Source organism: Musca domestica, unplaced genomic scaffold (assembly GCF_030504385.1).
Source record: "Musca domestica strain aabys unplaced genomic scaffold, Musca_domestica.polishedcontigs.V.1.1 33, whole genome shotgun sequence".
Taxonomy (NCBI): domain Eukaryota; kingdom Metazoa; phylum Arthropoda; class Insecta; order Diptera; family Muscidae; genus Musca; species Musca domestica.
In genome coordinates this window covers 4,751,030-4,771,069 of record NW_026712312.1, presented here as the reverse complement: position 1 = coordinate 4,771,069, position 20,040 = coordinate 4,751,030, and the positions used below count along the sequence as shown (strand labels likewise).

Genomic DNA, 20,040 nt, shown 5'->3' with positions numbered 1-20,040 from the left:
ATTTGGTCTTAAGTGCAAATTTCCATCCCATTTGTATTAATATCACACGTTTGGTACACAATAAAAGGCAAATCGGACGAAAATATATATAGGAGCTATATCCAAATCTGAACCGATCTCGACAAAAATTTTGCAAAGGTATTTCTAAACTGTATTTGATATATTTCACCTTTGTATTTGATATATTGAGGTCTGTTAAACAAAGGAGGATATATAGACCTGCACCCTAAGAACTGCAACTGCATTCCTCCTCACGACACCAGCAGAGCACCTACGTAAGGAGACAAAGCGTTATCCCATACTTTAGCATAAAGTTATTCTTGGTGTTACCGTGGGAGTTATCAACAGTATCGTAGCAGAATTTCCCCTCCCAAACGTGCCAGGAAGGCACTAGAGGACGAGCAATAAGCGAGGTCACTAAGCCTCTAAAATAACCGATACAATATGAATGCCATCTTCGGACTCCATTCCTTTGCAGGTAAATAACGTCGGCATTCTGTATAAACCAGGGTAGTTTTGATCCATTTACGGTCAGAAAGGAGCATTCATATTGGGCGCCAAATGAAGAAGTCGACTGTTTGCATAGTACACCGCATACAATATGAACACCATCTTCGGACTCCATTCCTTTGCTGGTAAATGACATCGGCAGCCTGTAGAAACCAGGATAGTTTTTATCCATTAAAGGTCACTAAGGAGCATTCATATTGGGCGCCAAATGAAGAAGTCGTCTGTTTGTATAGTACTCCGCATACAATATGAACACCATCTTCGGACTCCATCCTTTTTCAGGTAAATGACGTCAGCAGCTTGTAGAAACCAGGGCAGTTTTTATCGATTTACGGTCAGAAAGGAGCATTCATATTGGGCGCCAAATGAAGATGGCGTCTGTTTGTATAGCACACCGCATACCTACCTAACTTACTTCGCAAGATTTATTGCTACAACCCATCTAAGTAACTGATTTTTTTAAACTTAAGGTTAGAGTCAGAATCTGATTTGCAAAAATCACGTCAATATAACAGAGAGGAGAGAGAGCTCCAAAAATACAAGGGGGAACATCTGTGTACATCAGTCTAACTATTCATATTCAGGAATAATATAACACTGATCAGGTCGCAGAATTAATTTGAAGAACATAGAGAGTACCATCTTCGGAAATCACCAGTTTTCCAATTCAACAGATGAACGACGACAGCTTCCTCGACAATCCAGCGTTGGTTTTGTCACAATTGATATCTGAACGTTGACGGCCGCTTAAATTCGACACCCGTAAAGCCACCACAATGCAGAGCATCTACCCATCTTTACTACGAACTCATCCTGTATAGGTTATCTGCTCCTTAAATTAGGAATTGCTGTACCATCATCCACACGTTTGGGCATAAAACTACTACGGGCTCATACTGTACAAGTTACCTACTCTTTAAACGGTGCATCCGCTTCAATTTGTATGGGACCCAAAATTCCACCACAATGCAGAGCATCTTCCCAACTTCACTACACACAAATCCTGTAGAGCTCTCCTATACTTTAAACTCGGCGTTAGAAGACGACAAACTATAGCACAACACTTGGAGCTGCTATATTATCATTCACATATTTTGGCAAATAAATACTTAGCTAAATATCAATCCAGATAAAACCTACGATTTCCCGCCTTTTCTAAATTTCCCCACTGTGAAACATGAGTTTTTCAAACCCCCTATAAAAGACTCTTGTAATTATATTTCCCTTCCATAGATTTATCAATATTGTTTTCCTTACCCTCAATTCCAGATAACAATTTGCCAACTTATATCCATGCTCACAAAGGCGACACACAATTAGTTCCCTCTTTTAATAAGAACATCCTGCCCCGAGGGAGGGAGAGAGAGAAAAACGATAAAACGCTTGCAAAACCTATTGTACCAAAATACCTTAATTGCCAATGGTTACACATCCTCATGAGAACCTAAATATGGAAGCTGTTAGAACGGGCAATTCTGCCCTGCTCACTAGCCAACGACGTGGCTATACAATATCACGTGGCACTCTAATACTTGCCGTGGCATTTTTCCTCTGTACCCTGGTCACGGTATCGGTGTTGATCTACAATTTTGCTACATGCGACAAATTGATACCGGCCGAGGATGAGAACATCGTCTGCACCACGGTACACTTGAAACACAAGGCGAACGAGACAAATGCCACATCGCTGGCCGTGCCACATCACGAGCGAGATGTACGCCTGCCACGTTCAATAAAACCGCTCAAGTACAATATCTCATTGGAGCCGTACCTGTTCGAGGGTAACTTTACCTTTGACGGTGAAGTTCAAATCAATATTCTGGCTGTGGAGGATTGCTACAACATAACCATGCATGCCGTCGATTTGAATATTTCCAAGAACGATGTAAACATACGACGCGGACGACGACGTCATGGACAGACACTCGAGAACACGAAGGAAATAGATAAAGAACAAACAACAAATGACTCCGATGGAACAGAATTGCGTATACGCAAACAATACCTGCAGGAGGCTAAACAGTTCTTCGTTATTGAGTTGTACGACAAACTTGTACAGAATACGGAATACGTGATTAATATCAAATTTAGTGGCTTAATTCAGGACACTTTGCAGGGCTTCTATCGCAGTTCGTATCAGGTGGGAAATGAGACCAGGTAAGGAATGTTCATTCGTTGGAGTGTTCTGCCATGCCACTAAAATGGTAATTTTCTTTTGTTTTTCTTTTCTGTTTTTTTTTGTATTTTCACTAATAGATGGTTAGCCTCAACACAATTCCAGGCCACCGATGCACGTAGGGCATTTCCATGTTTCGATGAACCCGCTCTTAAGGCGAAATTCGCTTTAAATATTGCACGACCAAAACATCTATCAACAATTTCGAATATGCCCGTAGTCAGGACGAGACAGCAGTAAGTATTGGAAGTTTATTAAATTAAATATGTGAATGTGTGTGAGTGCGTTTAGAAATTACACTGTCGGTCATAAAAATAATTACCAGTGATTGTGGAAGTGGAGGTAAGAATTGAAGACATGGAAACTTCAGGTTAAATTTTCTACATCACGAGGTAATCTTTTAAAGACGACATTTGGAGTATAATAATGAACTGAGATCACCAACAGAAAGTGGGGTAAAATTTTGATTTTCAGCAAGGGGGTTTTCTACAGGGCTATCGAACTTTAAATGCCTGCAGAATTGAATTTTCCCATATGCGATCATAAAAATGGGTCCTGTAACCAAAAAAAAAAAAAAAAGAATCGGACGGAAAATTAATTATGTATATGCTTGGGCGCCAGTCATACCTAGAATTGAGAAACAAATAGTATCCGTCAGTTTTGACAACAGATGTATACCCCCAGCCATGAGTTATGATTATTTACAATGTTGACCCTTTACAGGGGAGGTTTCGAAGCAGTTGGCCAATATTGTCCAATTCGTATCTGAACTTCTTCACCATCTTTATAACAGATCTTGAAATGAAATCGAATCTTAGTTTCGCGTTTTATGAGCTTCATGGGTATTCAAAATGTTGACCCTTTGTGGGGGTGGTACTAGAAGAAGTGGACCGATACATTCCATCTTCATAGCAGATCTTGAATAAGTAGAAATAATGGTAAGTGGGAAATATGAGGATAACCGAATGCTTATTTCGCATTTTTTGATAGTTTTGTTTATTCAAAATGTTGACCCATTGGGGGGGGGGGTGTGTACCAGAAGGAATGGTCCGATCTCCACCATTCTTATAACAGATTTTGTGTTGACGGAAGTATTGAGATGTGCCAAGTCTGAATAGAATCGGATGTTAAGTTCGCTTTTTATGAGCAAAATTTTGACCCTTTGTGGGGGAGGTACCAGAAAGAGCGGACCGATATATCCCACCATCACATAAGACATAGGGTTAATAAAAATATTGTGATGTGAGTAATTTGAAGAGATCCGGTTGCTTACTTCGGATTTTATGATCATTTTAGTAATTTAAAACTTTGACTCTTTGTGGGGGAGGTACCAGAAGGAATGGTCCGATTTCTACCATCTTTATAACAGATCTTGTGTTAATGGAAATATTGAGATATACCTAGTCTAAATGAAATCGGATGTCATGAATTCAAAACTTTGACCCTTTGTGGGGGTGGTACCAGAAAAAGTGACCGATATATTCCACCATCACACAAGACATTGGGTTAATAAAAATATTGTGATGTGAGTAATTTGAAGAGAACCGGATGCTTTTTCGGGTTTTATTTGGTAATTTAAAACTTTGACCCTTTGTGGGGGAGGTACCAGAAGGAATGGTCCGATACCATCTTTAAAACATATCTTTTGTTGATGGAAATATTGAGATGTACCAAGTCTGAATGAAATCGGATGATTATTTCGCGTTGTTTTAGCTTCATATCCATGAAAATGTTAAACCTATGTGGGGGAGGTACCAGAAGGAGTGGACCTAGATATTCCAACTTCACACCAGATCTTGTATCAATAAAAATATTAAGATGTGTTTATTTTGAAGACAATCGGACTCTCACATCACATTTTATAAGAGTTATAAGAGTTTGACCCTTTGTGGGGGCGGTACTTGATGGAGTGGACCGATATTGTTCATTTTCGCACCTGACCTAGCATTGATGCAAATATAAGGATTCACAAAGTTGGAGCAAAATAGTATTATTGTTTCTCTTTCTGTGCAGATTTTTTTGAGAATTTCGTCAATTTGTGGGGGAGGTACCAGAAGGAGTGAACCGATGTATTCCACCTTAACACCAGACCTTGGGTTAATAGAATTATTGGGTGGTGTGAAATTTGAAGAGAATCGGATGTTACATCACATTTTATAAGAGCTGTATTTATTCAAAAATTTGACCCTTTGTGGGGAAGGTACTTGATGGAGTGGACCGATATTGTCCATTTTCGCACCTGACCTAGCACTGATGCAAATATTAGGTGCAAAATCCGACTACCCTTTCTCTTTCTGTGCAGTAAATAATTTTATTTAAAAATGTTGAGATTTTCTGGGGGAGGTAACAGAAGGAGTGAACCGATATTGCCCATCTCCGGACTCGGCCTAAGTTTCACTATAATATTACGATGTACCAAATTTGGATACTCCCTTCGAGAGTTATCGTGCGCACCAGCCAGCCAGACAGACGGGCGGACATCGCTAGATCGATTCCAAATGTTCTGAAACGGATTTGGTCCAAAGAGACCTAGGGTCTAAAACCGTTATTTCGATGGGGCACGTTGTGGCTGTATCAAATGATAAATACCCTTTCTGGCTGAGGGTCTAATTAGTTATTGATCTCATTTAATTTATATCCTACTTTTTTAGCGATACCTTACCCGACTATGAATGGGATTACTTTGCTGAATCGGTGCCGATGTCAACATACTTGGTAGCCTATAGTATATCGGATTTCAGCCATTTATCGGAAGGCAATTTCTCAGTATGGGCTCGTCACGATGCCATACAATCAGCCTCCTATGCCTTAAGTATGGTGCCCAAAGCGTTGAAATTCTTTGAAGACTTCTTCGATATACCATTTCCATTGCCAAAAATCGATATGATTGCACTGCCGGATTTTGCATCGGGAGCTATGGAAAACTGGGGTCTCATTACGTACAGGTAAGATCAGTGATGATTCATCCTTCTTCAAAAATTATAATTCCTTTTTCAAACTCTTTTTTCCAGAGAAACAAGTATGCTCTTTGAAAAGGGCATCTCCGCCTCGACCTACAAACAACGTGTGGCCACTGTGGTGACCCACGAATTGGCCCATCAATGGTTTGGTAATTTGGTTACACCCACCTGGTGGAGTGATATCTGGTTAAATGAGGGCTTTGCCAGCTACATGGAATATGAATCCTTGAAGAGCATAGAACCCGATTGGCGTATCATGGATCAATTTGTGGTCAATACCTTGCAGAATGTCTTTCAATTGGATGCCATGTCATCGTCACATAAAATATCCATAGAAGTGGGGAATCCGGAGGAGATTAGTGAAATTTTCGATAGGATATCTTATGATAAGGGTTCAACGCTGATCAGAATGATGGGTCACTTTCTGACCTCACCGGTATTCCGCAAGGGACTGCACAACTACTTAAAGGAATTGTATGGATGGCCACACATATTTTTGGTTTTGTTATTTTTATCATCTTAATTTTTTGAAATTTCAGATCCTACCGTTCCGCCGAACAAGATGATCTGTGGCATTTCCTTACCTTGGCAGCCAAATCCGAAGGCTTGCTAGATCGTAATGCCACGGTAAAAGATATTATGGACACATGGACTTTGCAAGTGGGTTTCCCGGTGGTCCATGTCACCAAGCATCCCAATACGAATGTCATACGTTTGGAACAACAACGTTTTGTCTATAAGAAATTCAATAACACGGGCAATGCAACACAAGAAGATCCCCTCTGGTGGATACCCATTACCTATACCACCGCTGAGGAATTGGATTTCGAAAATACTCGCCCAATAACATGGATTCCCCGTTCCAAGATTTATGAAATCGAAAGTCGCAATTTATCTGCTGCCGATTGGTTTATATTTAATATTCAACAGAGCGGTTACTATCGTGTCAATTATGAATTACAAAATTGGCAAGCGATCATGGAACACCTAATGGATGTGAAGAAATTCAAACAAATATCGCCCTCGAATAGGGCTCAACTAATCGATGACGCCATGAATTTGGCTCGTGCAGGTTATCTGAGTTATGATTTGGCTTTGAATTTGACCAGATATTTGGTGCACGAGGATGATACAACGGCGTGGAAGGCAGCAATGAATGCTTTCAATTTCCTGGATGCCATGTTCGGAAGCATGGGAGAATATGATGTGTTTAAGGTGAGAGGAAAATAATGTTGAATTGGAAGAACGATACGGAGATATAATTGTGGGATTTTTCATATGGTAGAACAAATACGTTTTGATTGATCAGTATTGAAGCTGGAGAAACCATAAATTCTAGTACTTCTTTGGGCGGCATAGACATATGTCTTCTGGTTTCGACTTATGATCTCGTTGACTGAAATTCTCAGTCATCAGCTTGATTTGATCTTCCGTTTTAAAATATTCAGGTACTTCTCCTAACACACCTGCACGTGGGTATCCATTCTGTCAGATAATGTAATAGTCCTACCAAATAGCAAGCTCTCAATATTTCTGCCTGAGGAGGATTTGTTCTGAAAATAAATATATATCAGTCCATTTCTTATGGCTAGAGAGGGTATTTATCATTTGATAATGTGCCTCATCGAAATAACAACGGTTTTGGACCCTAGGTCTGGATTTGGAGTCGATCTAGCGATGTCCGTCCGTCCGGCTGTGTGGCTGGTGCGCACGATAACTCTCGAAGGGGTTAGCCGATGTGATCCAAACTATGTACATTATAATATTATTGTCAAACTTAGATCGGAGATGGGCAATATTGGTCCACTCCTTCTGGTACCTCCACTACAAAATGTCAAAATGTCTTCTCGTACCTCACCCACAAAGGGTCAAATTTTTGAATATTAATTTAACATCCGATTCCATTCGGACTTGGCACATCTCAATATTTCCATCAACACAAAATCTGTTATAAAGATGGTAGAGATCGGACCGCTCCTTCTGGTCAAAGTTTTGAATAACAAAAATGATCATATTTTGTAGAAGCCATCCTGGCAAAAAAATGATTACTATAGGCTCTCGTTTTCCTATAGCCTTTATATAAAGATACCTCAGATTGTAGTTATCTCGAGGGTCTTGGTTATGTTTTCCAATCCATTTGGCTTCAACAATTTTTCCAAAATTTCGCCAATTATTTTAATTTTCCAAATATTCAAATATTCCAATTTCAGAGATATCTGCTAAAACTTTTGGACAATCTCTACAATCAATTGGGCTTTTCAGAGTCGAAGAACGAAAACAATATGCTGGAACATTTCAAACGTGCTGAAATTCTTAACATGGCCTGTCATTTGGGTCATCGTCAATGTATTGCTGAAAGTGTGCGACATTTCCAAAATTGGATGCAGGTTCCAAATCCAGATGTAAATAATCCGTAAGTACCAAAAATTTTGGATTTGAATTAAATATTTTTAATATTTTAATTTCATCCCCCACAGAATATCACCAGATCTGCGAAGCATAGTCTATTGCACGGCCATTGCATTTGGTACCGAGGGTGAATGGGATTTTGCCTTTGAACGTTTCAAGATGTCATCGGTGTCAACGGAAAAAGAAATCCTTCTATCTGCCTTGGGCTGTTCTCGTGAACCATGGATTATCTCGCGGTTCTTAAAATATTCCATTAGCGGAGAGAATGACATAAGAAAACAGGATGTGTATCGGGTATTTATGGGTGTAACATCCAATGTGGTGGGACAGAAAATTGCCTTCGATTTTATGCACACCAATTGGGAGTACATGAAGTCATAGTAAGTGGCCGTGCTTAATCACGATTTACACATACATTTATAACAAAATATTCTCGTTTAGCCTCAGTAATGCCATGCTAACTTATAACATGGTCCTGGAAGTGGTCACAAAACGTTTCAATACCAAATACCAATTTGCCGATTTGCAGGCGTTCATTAAAAACGAATTGAAAGACTCAAGTCGTTCGGTGGAGCAAATACTCGAACATGTACAGGATAATGTGAATTGGATGGATCACAACTACAAAGTCATTGCCGAGTGGCTACGAGCGGAAGCCCGTAGACACGAATAAGTATTCTATTCAAACACACAAACCATTCAAAGTCCACCCACCCAAAATATATATATATATTTTTTTAAATGTATTTAATTTTCTTAATTTTATAACAAATTTACTTTTGTATATGTAATTATATTTAATATTATTACTCTTAAACATTTTTTGAGCTCTATTGTGTATTGTGTTTTATTTTATAAAAACTCAAAAAAAGCAAGTTTCAAACATATGTCAAATTATTAATGTTAAATAACAAGTGTACGAACAAAATAATAATAAAAGAAATGGCATCAACATGTTTACCACTTAAGTCCCGAAGAATAATCCAAAGAGTTAAAAACAGATCAAAAATTAATTTATTAATAAATGTATCTATGTACGTATGAATGAATGAATTTTGTTAGTAAAGTACTTAAAACAACATTCTTGAATAAAATAATAACGTTTTGAACATTTTGTCGAATGTAAATTTGTGGAAATTTTCTATTTTGATACCTCAGAGTCTCTACAAAATACGTATACAAATAGGCTATAACTAACATGCCCAAATTTTAAATAAAAGTTTCAAATTTAGATTTAGAATACCTAATTTAACTATCAATGCGGAACAATGGAATGACGTAATGTCCCTTTTATTTCTTTTAAATGTGATAAGAAATTCATAAATATTATAAAACTCCCTAGCCGTAGTCCAGGAGTGAAGCCGTAATTGTTTGATCAAGGTTTACCCTTGGGCTTTACCAAGAAGATGGAGCAATTTCAGCAATTTTTACCGTACTCCATGTGGGTTTATGCAAAGTTCTCCTACTAAAAAACATTCCAGAAGGATGACGTCAAAGTCAAACGTCAAAAATCTTCTTCATCAAATTTTACTGGAACCACCACAGAAAAGAAATCTATATTTCCATTATATTTCAAGAAAATATTTGCTTTAATATTGAAAAGAAAAACAAGTCAAATACTATTAGTCGGTTTTGCCAACAAATGTATACCCCCCGAAGCAGTTGGCTAATATTGACCAATTCGTATCTGACCTAAATCTAATATAAATATTACAACGTGACAGATCTGGAATATATCGACTACTTCTTGTACTTTATATGAGATATGTGCAATTTTTCGGAAAATGTGGAAATTGGCGTGAGGTAATAGATATAGAGGACCGAAGCATTCCATTTTTATACCCTCCACCATACTATGGAGGTTATATTAATTTTATCATTCCGTTTGTAACTCCTCGAAATATTCATCTCAGTATATATAAAGTATATATATTCTTGATCAGCGTAAAATTCTAAGTCGATTTAGCGATGTCCCTCTGTCTGTCTGTCAGTCTGTCCGTCTGTCTGTTGTAATCACACTATCTTTCGAATGAATTGAGATAGATGGCTAAAATTTTGCACACATGTTTTTTTTTTCCAGTAGGCAGGTTAAGTTCGTAAATGGGCCATGTAGGTCCACGTTTTCATATAGCCCCCATATAACGGTACCTCCCTATATTCGATATTTTTATGATTTTAGCGATATTATTCACGGGAATTGTTTCAAATTTGTTATTTGAAGTTCAAAATGGATACTACACATTAAGACGGAAAATTGTCTGTGCAAATCCACGTCTTCGTATAGCCCCAATATAACGGTACCTCCCGATATTCGGTATTTTGATGATTGTAGCGTCATTATTCACGGGAATTGTTTCAAATTTGGTATTTGAAGTTCAAAATGGATACTACACCCTAAGACAGAAAACTGTCTGTGCAGGTCCACGTCTTCATATAGCCCCCATATAACGGTACCTCCCTATATTCGGTATTTTGATGATTTTAGCGACATTATTCACCGGAATTGTTTCAAAATTGGTATTTGAAGTTCGTTATGGGAACTACAGTCTGTGACAGAAAATTGTCTGTGCGGGTAAAGGTCTTCGTATAGGCCCCATATATCAGTTCCTCCCTATATTCGGTATTTTGACGATTTTAGGTACAATACCCACCGAAGTTGTTTGAGATGTGGTATTTGAAGTTCGTAATAGATGCTACAGCCTGTGACAGAAAATTGTCTATGCTGGTCCAGGTCTTCGCACAGCTCCAATTTAACGGCACCTCCTTATATACGATATTTTGATGATTTCAGCTACATTATACGCCGTTTATTTCAAGTTTCGAATTTGCTTAATGGCTTATGACAAACAATGCCTATGTATGTCCACGTCGTATAGACCCCAATATAACGGCAATATTCGGTATTTTTAAAATTTTAACATAATTTTTTAAGGATTTTATTTTTTAAAAATTTCCAAATTCGTCGCAAATGGTGGAGGGTATTAAAAGTTGGGCCCGGCCGACCTTACTGCTTTTTAACTTGTTATACTTCATCTAATACAGATAAAAATATTGGTATATGCAAAATTTGAACAGATCTTTCGTTAGCAAAAATATTTGGATGTGTGAAATTTGAAGAGAGTTGGATGCTTATTTTGATTTCTTCGAGCGTTTTGTTTTTCAAAAATCTTAAACCCTATGTAATGGAAGGTACCAGAAGAAATGGTCCGATTTCTATCATCTTTATAACAGATCTTCTGCTGATTGAAATATTGAGATATACCAAGCATGGAATCGGATGTTAATTTCACGTTTTTTGAGCTTCATGGATACTCCAAATTGACACCAGACCTTGGGTTAATAAAAGAATTGTGATGTGTGTAATTTGAATAGAACCGGATGCTTATTTCGGATTCTATGATCTTTTTGGTTATTCAAAACTTTGACCCTTTGTGGGGGAGGTACCAGAAGGAATGGTCAGATCTCTACCATCTTCATAACAGATCTTGTGTTGATGGAAATATTGAGATGTACCAAGTTTTAATGAAATCTGATGTTAATTTTACGTTTTATGCGCTTCACGAATATTCGAAATTTTGACCCTTTGTGTGGTAGGCACCAGAAGAAGTGGACAGATAAATTCCATCTTCACAGCAGGCCTTGGGTTAATAAAAAATATTGTGATGTGTGTAATTTGAAGAAAATCAGACACATCACATTTTATAAGAGTTATAATTTTTTAAAATGTTAACATTTTGTGGGGGAGGTACTTGATGGAGTGGACCGCTATTATCGATTTTTGCTCCTGATCTAGCACTGATACAAATATTGGCAGACGGATGGGCGAACGGAAGTTAATTTGGTCCAAAGAGACCTAGTGTCTAAAACTGTTATTTCGATGAGGCACGTTTTGGCCGTATCAAATGATATGTTTAAGAAATTGCATTACTTTCATGCATCAACTGGAAAAAGGTCGAGGAATTGTTAATATTTTGCTTCTTAAATGCACACCTTAATCTGAGTTTAATTCAACCTTCAAACTACATAACACCCAGACGAAGTGCTTCTTAAATATACATTTTTTGCGGAATTTTCTTTTTAAAAATACTTTTTATTACAAAATTACACATTTAAAATGATTTATAACACATTTCATCAATCCGGTACCAGTCTGTTATGCAAATTATTTATAATAATTTAACCGCCCAATTTACAAATCTGGCTGAGAATCCAACCACTTGCGTATTGGTTCTTGATTATCTTTCAACCATTTGATGTTATTCTTAACCGTTTCCAAAGCTTGTTTGCGTGCAGCAGTACCAGCGCCAGCATCAGGATACTTTTTAAAGAAACTTTCCATTTCTTCTAATTTAGTTTGGGTGGCAAAACTGGAGGTTATTGCTGGAATCATGCGACCCAAATAACGTTCATTTATGCCAAAACGCTTGACCAGCCCCGGCCAATTTTCACGTACATAATCCCAGACCAAAGGTTGGCCAATGGGATTTGCCGAAATATACTGAAGGCAAGTAAAATAATCTTGGCCTCGAACATTGTTTTCATCCCAAGCCAAGTTGATGTAACTGTGAATAGAAATTTGAATGTGGAAATTATAAAAATAAATTTAAAGAAACTTTATTTGAATACCGTTGCAACAGCCAAGGTTGTTTAATGGCAGCCAATGCCTCCATGAGTTTGGCTTTCTCCTGGGCATCAGTTTCGCCAATGAAAATATCCCAAACTTGATTCCAGCTCTGTTCATTGCCCACACTGGCCATGCCATAATAATAAACAGTTGAACGAATATCGGGGTGAGGTCTCTGCGAGTGATTGGCCAGCCATTCATTGAAACGTTTGCCAGCTTCTTCCAAGGCCTCAGAATCACCATATTGGCATGCGGAACTTAGCACCGTAACACGCAAAAGACTGTAACATAATTAGTAAAAAATGAATGCATCAAAACAAGAAAAAATAAAAAAACATACTTTTGCAAGTGATCGCCACAAACATCCCAGGTCACAGTTTGACAAACATTTCTCAATATCAGGCGGGCATATTTTACAAATTTACTATACATATCGGTGGCATACAATAAATTGGTTATGTTTCGGAGGCGTGAAGCGCCCACAACCCAGGGTACATAGTCCAGTTCTTTTCTCAAATATTTACTCAAATCCAAAGCAATATTATAATCCAATTGTCCAGCATCAGCTAATGCAAATGCATCACTAATCAAATGTGCCCGATCAGCATTGGAAAAGTCGCCACGTCTAAAGATTAATGTTTTGATAAGGGCTTGCCAAACATCGGTGGGATAATTTACAAGGTAATAACCAACTTGATTTTTATTCAATTTAATCCATTCAATGTCCTCGGGAACGATGAGAGTAACTAGGTGAAAATATGAGATTTAAAATTAGATTTGAAAAGTTTTAGGAAAAAATAAAAAAGTAAAAAACCATTTGGAACAAACTTCAAAAATTTTCAAAAATTAAAAAAAAACTGTTAAAATCTTAAATATACCGAATGTAGCCTATATATTTGGGTCTATGCGACAAGGTAGAACGGCATAGGAAATTTTTGTCATAAGCCATTACAATATTCAAATGCGAAACTTGAAAAAAATTCGGTAAATAATGTCGCTAAAATCATCAAAATACCGAATATAGGTGCCGTTATATGGGGGGTTATACCAAGACGTGAACCTGAACAGAAAATTTTCTGTCTTAGGCTATAGTATCCATTACGAACTTCAAATACCAAATTTGAAACATTTCCGGTGAATAATGTCGCTAAAATCATCAAAATACCGAATATGGGGAGGTGCCGTTATATGGGGGCCATACGAAGACGTGGACCTGCACACACAATTTTCTTTCTTTCTTAGGCTGTAGTATCCATTACGAACTTCAAATAATAAAATTAAAACATTTGCGGTGAATAATGTCGCTTAAATCACCAAAATACCGAAAATAGGGAGGTATTATTTTATGGGGGCTATAAGAAGACGTAGACCGGCACAGACAATTTTCTGTCTTAGGCTGTTGTATTCGTTGCGAACTTCAAATACCAAATTTGAAACAATTCCGGTGAATAATGTCGCTAAAATCATCAAAATACCGAATATCGGGAGGTGCCGTTATATGGGGGCTATACGAAGACGTGGACCTGCACAGACAATTTTCTGTCTTAGGCTTTAGAATCCATTACGAACTTCAAATACCAAATTTGAAATAATTCCGGTGAATGATGTTGCCAAAATCATCCAAATACCGAACCGAAAATACCGAATAACGGAGGTGCCGTTATATGTGGGCTATAGGAAGACGTGGACCTACATGGCCTATATTCAATACCAAAAGTCCTGTAGACATAATATACTTCATTTCGTTCGGAAGCTAGAGTGATTTCCACAGACGGACAGACATCGCTAAGTCGACATAGAATTTTACGCTGACCCAGAATATATATACTTTGTGGGGTCTAAAATGTAGATTTCGAGGTGTTACAAACGGAATGACAAGACTTAATATAACCTCCATACTACAGGGTGAGATGAAAAACTGCAACCAACTTCAGACTGCTGTCATTTTGCCACTTGTCCGACAGCTGTTAAAATTATTATTGGATGATATAAAAATGCCGAGTTCAAAGGATAGAAGGATACTAGCCGAATAAGGACGTTTTGATTGGCATAGCTTTGGAATGAAATAATAATAAATAAATTTCGACTAAAATGTAAATTCTACTCCTGGTCATTATTCCATGGCAATACCAAACATACCTTCTTTGTCATCATAGTTAAATATTGTACGTTGAACATCACAATTTGCGTTTGTAAAATATGTAATGGGTATGGACCAACGATAGCTTTATCAAAAGAGGAAATATAATTAAAAATACAAATAAATTTAATTCTTTGTATAACACTTACTTGAATGGAGAATCATCATAATTCCCGTTGTAGTCCTCGGGATTGGCCAAGAAACGTTTTTGACTCAGAATAAAAGAATCACCCTGGCGTTTAACTTCGACCACAGGTAGACCCATTTGTTCCGTCCAGGTTCTCATAATAAGTCTAAATATAAAATGAAGTAAATATTATTAAATACAACAAAGATCCAAAAAAAAAAAATAGAATTATTATTTTACTTACTTAACATCAAAGTCGAATTTTAAGGCTTCTACTTCGTTCAAGAAATCATTTGTCTCAGCATTGGAGTAACGCATTTTATTCAAATAATTAGTGGTAGCTTGTCGAAATTTATCGGCTCCAACTAAATCTTCCAGCATACGTATGACCGAGGCACCTTTGGAATAGGTTATGCTATCAAATAGTTCTGTTATTTGATCAGGATTTTCCACCTTCTGGACAATGGGATGTGAGGCGAGGGTACTATCCAATTTCATTACACCATGCAATTCGGAAATTATGAATTGATCCGACTAGATAAGTAAGGAGGATTATGGGATATTAGTAGAGGGGTGTATAAATATTATATAAAACAATAACGAAGAACAAACAAGGCTGAATGTCTATTCCAACACTTAATTTAAATGAATATTGGATCTTGTTCTCTTTTAACTTTTCGAATAGAGACAAAACATCTCCTAGCACAGTATGGAGTAGGTTTTGAACATTGGATCTTGTTCTCTTTTAACTTTTCGAATAGAGACAAAACATCTCCTAGCACAGCGTGAAGTAGGTTTTGAATTTTAGGATTTAGGATGAATTTTTGGATTTTAGGATTTTACTTGTTCAATTATTTTATCGAGAGTGTCAAGTCATCATTCGAAGGCCCACCGATAGACCAAAGCAAAAAGTGTGCTTTAAGAACAATATTCTTATGTACGAATACCTACCATATCCCAATTAGGATGGACATGATTGACACCTTTGTATTGAATATGAGTGGCAAAACCTTCATTTAACCATAAATCGTTCCACCATTTCATTGTAACTGCAAAAGCCAATGTTAAAAAAAAAAAATGCTTATCGTTTAAAACCCCTCCTAAGGCAATAACAATAATAATAATAATAATAACAAGTACTTTATATAGTAGTATAATGTATGTACGTATGTATATATCATGAAATTGTGAATTTATTTACTTTTATTATTGAATTGTTTTTTAACTCAGGTTTAAGGTAGGCTATGTAATAATTATGTATGGTCTATTAGGCCTTTTTATTACAAATGGATTAATAAATAAATAAAATAAATAAATAAAATTGCCAAACCACATGTGGGCCAACTCATGGGCCACAACTGTTGCCACACGCTGTTGATTAGCACTGGAACTTATGGTCTTATCGTAGAGTAGCGCTGTTTCTCGGTATGTCACCAATCCCCAATGTTCCATTGCACCCGAAACAAAATCTGGTATAGCAGCCATGTCAAGTTTCGGTAAAGGATACGAGATATTAAAGAATTCAATGTAATACTCAGTTATGCCAACACCCACATTTAAGGCATAATTTACTTTGTCAACTTGGGCGGCTGTTGAGAAGACACGCATTGGAAAATCGGGCACATTCGGCAATGTGCCACGAACCGTTTTTTCTTGATGGGCAAAATCGGATATAATGAAACACGATAAATAGGTGCTCATGGGTACACTTTCGGCAAAGTGTACCTCGGTTAAATCGTTCTCTATATCCTTCTCACACTGGAATAAGGGACACACATTAATGAGCTATAAGGGACATTATTTTGACAATAACAAATACCTCTACATTCATATTGGAAAGGGCGTGATAGCCATCACCGGTTGGTCTCACTAGCGTTATTGAAAACTTTGCTTTCATATTGGGTTCGTCAAAGCATGGGAATGCCTGCCGAGCATAGGTAGGCTCAAATTTGGAGGTGGCTATGGATCTAAAGGAAAATAAAGCATTAAATACATATTTTTTTAAATGTTGATAATTGAATTTATATTAATAAATCATTGGCTTAAAGAAAGTGATATGTACATGCCAAAAAATACCAACTCATCCATTGGCTATACAATAAATCATTTTGGAATATCAAGATAAGAGTTACATTTCTACCTACCGTTTCACATTACGCTGCTCGTCCAAGTAGGAACTTTGATAGAAGCCTACAATGCGATCCACCAAAGAGCCATTAAATGCAAAATCAATGGAATAGAATCCAACTTCCAAGGGTTCAGGGAATTCCGTTATCCAATATTCAAATTCAGGATATTCATATGTCAGGGATGGGGTTAAGCAACGCACCGGTTGAAAATCTCCGTCTAGTCGTTGGACATTTTTAGTTTCCACGTTAAGTAGTTTCGAGTGTACGGGTATAAAATAAATGGGTTTTTGTACTTCCAATCGTAGCGTTACACTTCCCAAAAAAATTTTCGTCCCTAAATCAGGCTGCAGTCTTAGTTGATAGTGAAGGGGGCGTAATTCCTTGGGCAGGCGAAAAGATAATAGATGCTTTACTTTTGATGTGGCCATTGTGGAGCAAAAAAGACGACTAATCTTCAAAACAGCGAATTGGGTACTTAATATTCTTGCAAATTGTTATCTGGCTAACAAGTGTTAGAATGGGATGGGATATACCGGCGATTTGGTGATTATAAACAAAGAAACTGTGTGATCCACACACACACACAATGCTCCACCTATCGTTTGTTTTGTTGGTTGTTCGTTGCGAGTGTTGGAAACAAAAATGAAAAACGTCCCAACGAAACGAATATGAAGGTCACAAAGGAATACACGATAAAAAATAAACAGAAAGCAAAGACTCGGGGAACTCTGTTGTTTACAAATGAGACATGAGAAAATTGAACATCTTCTTCTTCTTCAATATTCGCAACAAGTGATTTGTAGATCGCAAAAGCAGTCAAAATAAATTATTCACTGTAGAGAACTGTTCAACTAGTTCACTCAATGTAACGGTAATTTATGTGTTTGCAAATTTAGTGGAAAATACGACTACATTAACAACTGACGTTTATTTTTATACCACGAAAAAAATGTTTTTTCTATTATCTGCTAAAAATTCCCAACGTGCACCAAAATACAAAGCGTCATATAAAATTTGACACTTATATGACAGTAGAGTCGAATCAGCGGTTTATTTGACATAAACCCAAGGGAATTGACAGTGTAAATAACACGATTCATCGTAATTGGTCGGCGTAAGTAGGAAATGGCATGGAATGGTAGGAAGAAGAAGAATGGTAAAAAACGAAGATACAGATACTAAGTAAAGCTGCGAATACATAAAGCGCTTATTTGGCTCGCTTAAGTCATCGGCAGGCTTCTTCGGATATGAACAAAGGAGCCTAGGGTCAAAATCGAACTAAGTCAACCTAAAACTCCTTTGTTCCTCTACGAAGAAGCCTGCCGATGACTTAAGCCAGTCAAATAAGCGCTTTATGTATTCCCAGCTTAAAGCCTTTCATCCAAGACACAGTTCTTTCAGATATCTCGGCAACTAATAAGACGGATAATTACTCTTAAGAGACCAAATTCCCAAAAAACGTGAAATGAAAAAAAAAGACTTCTTTATAAAATTTATCATATGAAAAAAAAAAAACCTTATAAAAATTTGCATATCACATGGGAAGAGAATTGAGTCCTATGGAGCAAAAACAATAACAATGCGCTCCACGGGAGGCAGAACCAAATATGAAAACTAAATAACGAACTTTTCGAATATCAAACCTTTAGAAAATACCAAATATCAGAAGGTATCGTTTACTGCAATAACCGATTTTCATGATATCGAAGAAAATTGCAATAAAGTAGATTCTTTCAGATATTGAAACATAGCAAATGTTATGACATAGGAAGGATATCCCATTACGTATTTAAAATAATTTCGATTGAATTTAAAACATTTCCGATAGAAATTGTGTGATAAATTGGCAAAATACATCATCTTTGGTTCGTACTTTTTCAAAGATTCTGCGAATCGTAATGTAATTGTGATCCAACTTTTTTTGTCCAAAATGCTAGAGCTTGACTTGCATGATGTGTGCCACAATTCGTTATGAAAGTAACATTTTAACACTTTCTGGAGCAGAGAAATAATAACTTTAACTTAATGCTCCGTTAAAGACACCAGAAAGAATCTACCAATTAAAAAAATAATCGCATTTTTTCGATATCATAAAGGGAAAATCGGTTATCGGAATTGAAAATTTTAAATGAAAATTTTTTTAAATTTGTGAAATTACTTTAAAAGTTCTTTGTCCAAAAATCGAGAGTTTGACTTGTGCCACAATGCGTTATCAAAGTAAAAATTTTTGCAGTTTCTGGAACAAAGCAATAATAACCTGAACTTATTGCTCTGTTCCAAAATTGCTCTGCTTTAAAGAATTACTCATGGTACAATAAAAAGATAAAGTAGAGCTACCAGCTGATTACAATTTTTTTCTGAGTATGCCCTACTTCAATTTTGTGTATGTATTTATTGTTTTGAAAAATAAAAACAAAATATTTTCAAAATCAATGATTGGAAGATATTAACCAGTTTAGCCATGGAATTGCAATATTGGACACTCTGGATTATATTTTTGAATAATATTTTTGAAATAAATGTAAAAAACTTGTTGCATATAATTTAGAATAATTCTGACAGGAAGCGGGCATAGCTTCAGAGCTGTATTTCTATAGTTTTAGAAGCTGTATTGCATAATGGAATTACTACTATTTATGCATTTGTTTCTCTATACCGTAAAGGGAAAATCGGTTATCGTAGTAAACATTTTTACTTTTTTGCAGTTCTGGAACAGGCCACATATGTTTTCTGTGGTCAAATTTATAATACATTTAAATTAAATTTTTCTTCTTTTTATGATAATTTATTAGATGTAAGGGGTCAGGGTTGATCCAGAGTTTTAGGTTGGCTTTATTCTATTTTGGCCATAATTAAAACATTGTCACCCTAAAGTCCTTTGTTCTTTTATGTAAAAGTCAACCGGCGACTGATGCCACAAAAAAATTCTTAAGGTGCAAGAACATAAAGAATTTTTTTAAGGGCT

The 20,040-nt window shown here is 36.7% G+C and overlaps 3 protein-coding genes across 4 annotated transcripts in view; 2 read left to right on the top strand and 1 right to left on the bottom strand.

Moving 5' to 3' along the window:
• Nucleotides 1–9,182, top strand: part of LOC131803751 (aminopeptidase N-like) — a 30,788-nt gene extending 21,606 nt beyond the window's left edge. For both annotated transcript variants that reach the window (XM_059125412.1, XM_059125413.1), the window contains exons 2-9: nt 1,780–2,667; nt 2,767–2,922; nt 5,338–5,631; nt 5,698–6,120; nt 6,186–6,861; nt 7,857–8,059; nt 8,124–8,435; nt 8,497–9,182. In XM_059125412.1, coding sequence (XP_058981395.1) covers nt 1,931–2,667; nt 2,767–2,922; nt 5,338–5,631; nt 5,698–6,120; nt 6,186–6,861; nt 7,857–8,059; nt 8,124–8,435; nt 8,497–8,728 — 3,033 coding nt within the window. In that variant the 5' untranslated portion in view covers nt 1,780–1,930 and the 3' untranslated portion in view covers nt 8,729–9,182. The remainder of the gene's footprint in view (nt 1–1,779; nt 2,668–2,766; nt 2,923–5,337; nt 5,632–5,697; nt 6,121–6,185; nt 6,862–7,856; nt 8,060–8,123; nt 8,436–8,496) is intronic.
• The window catches only part of LOC131803753 (V-type proton ATPase 116 kDa subunit a 1-like), a 104,466-nt gene that overhangs the window by 55,511 nt on the left and 28,915 nt on the right, over nt 1–20,040 (top strand). The window lies entirely within an intron of this gene.
• LOC131803759 (glutamyl aminopeptidase-like) lies at nt 12,125–17,669 on the bottom strand. Its single transcript, XM_059125430.1, has 10 exons — nt 17,091–17,669; nt 16,766–16,913; nt 16,265–16,704; nt 15,898–15,997; nt 15,191–15,480; nt 14,969–15,112; nt 14,819–14,904; nt 13,020–13,425; nt 12,682–12,960; nt 12,125–12,617 (listed from the first exon to the last, which is right to left on the bottom strand). The coding sequence occupies exons 1-10, from the start codon at nt 17,501–17,503 to the stop codon at nt 12,245–12,247; spliced, it is 2,679 nt and encodes an 892-aa protein (XP_058981413.1). The 5' UTR covers nt 17,504–17,669; the 3' UTR covers nt 12,125–12,244.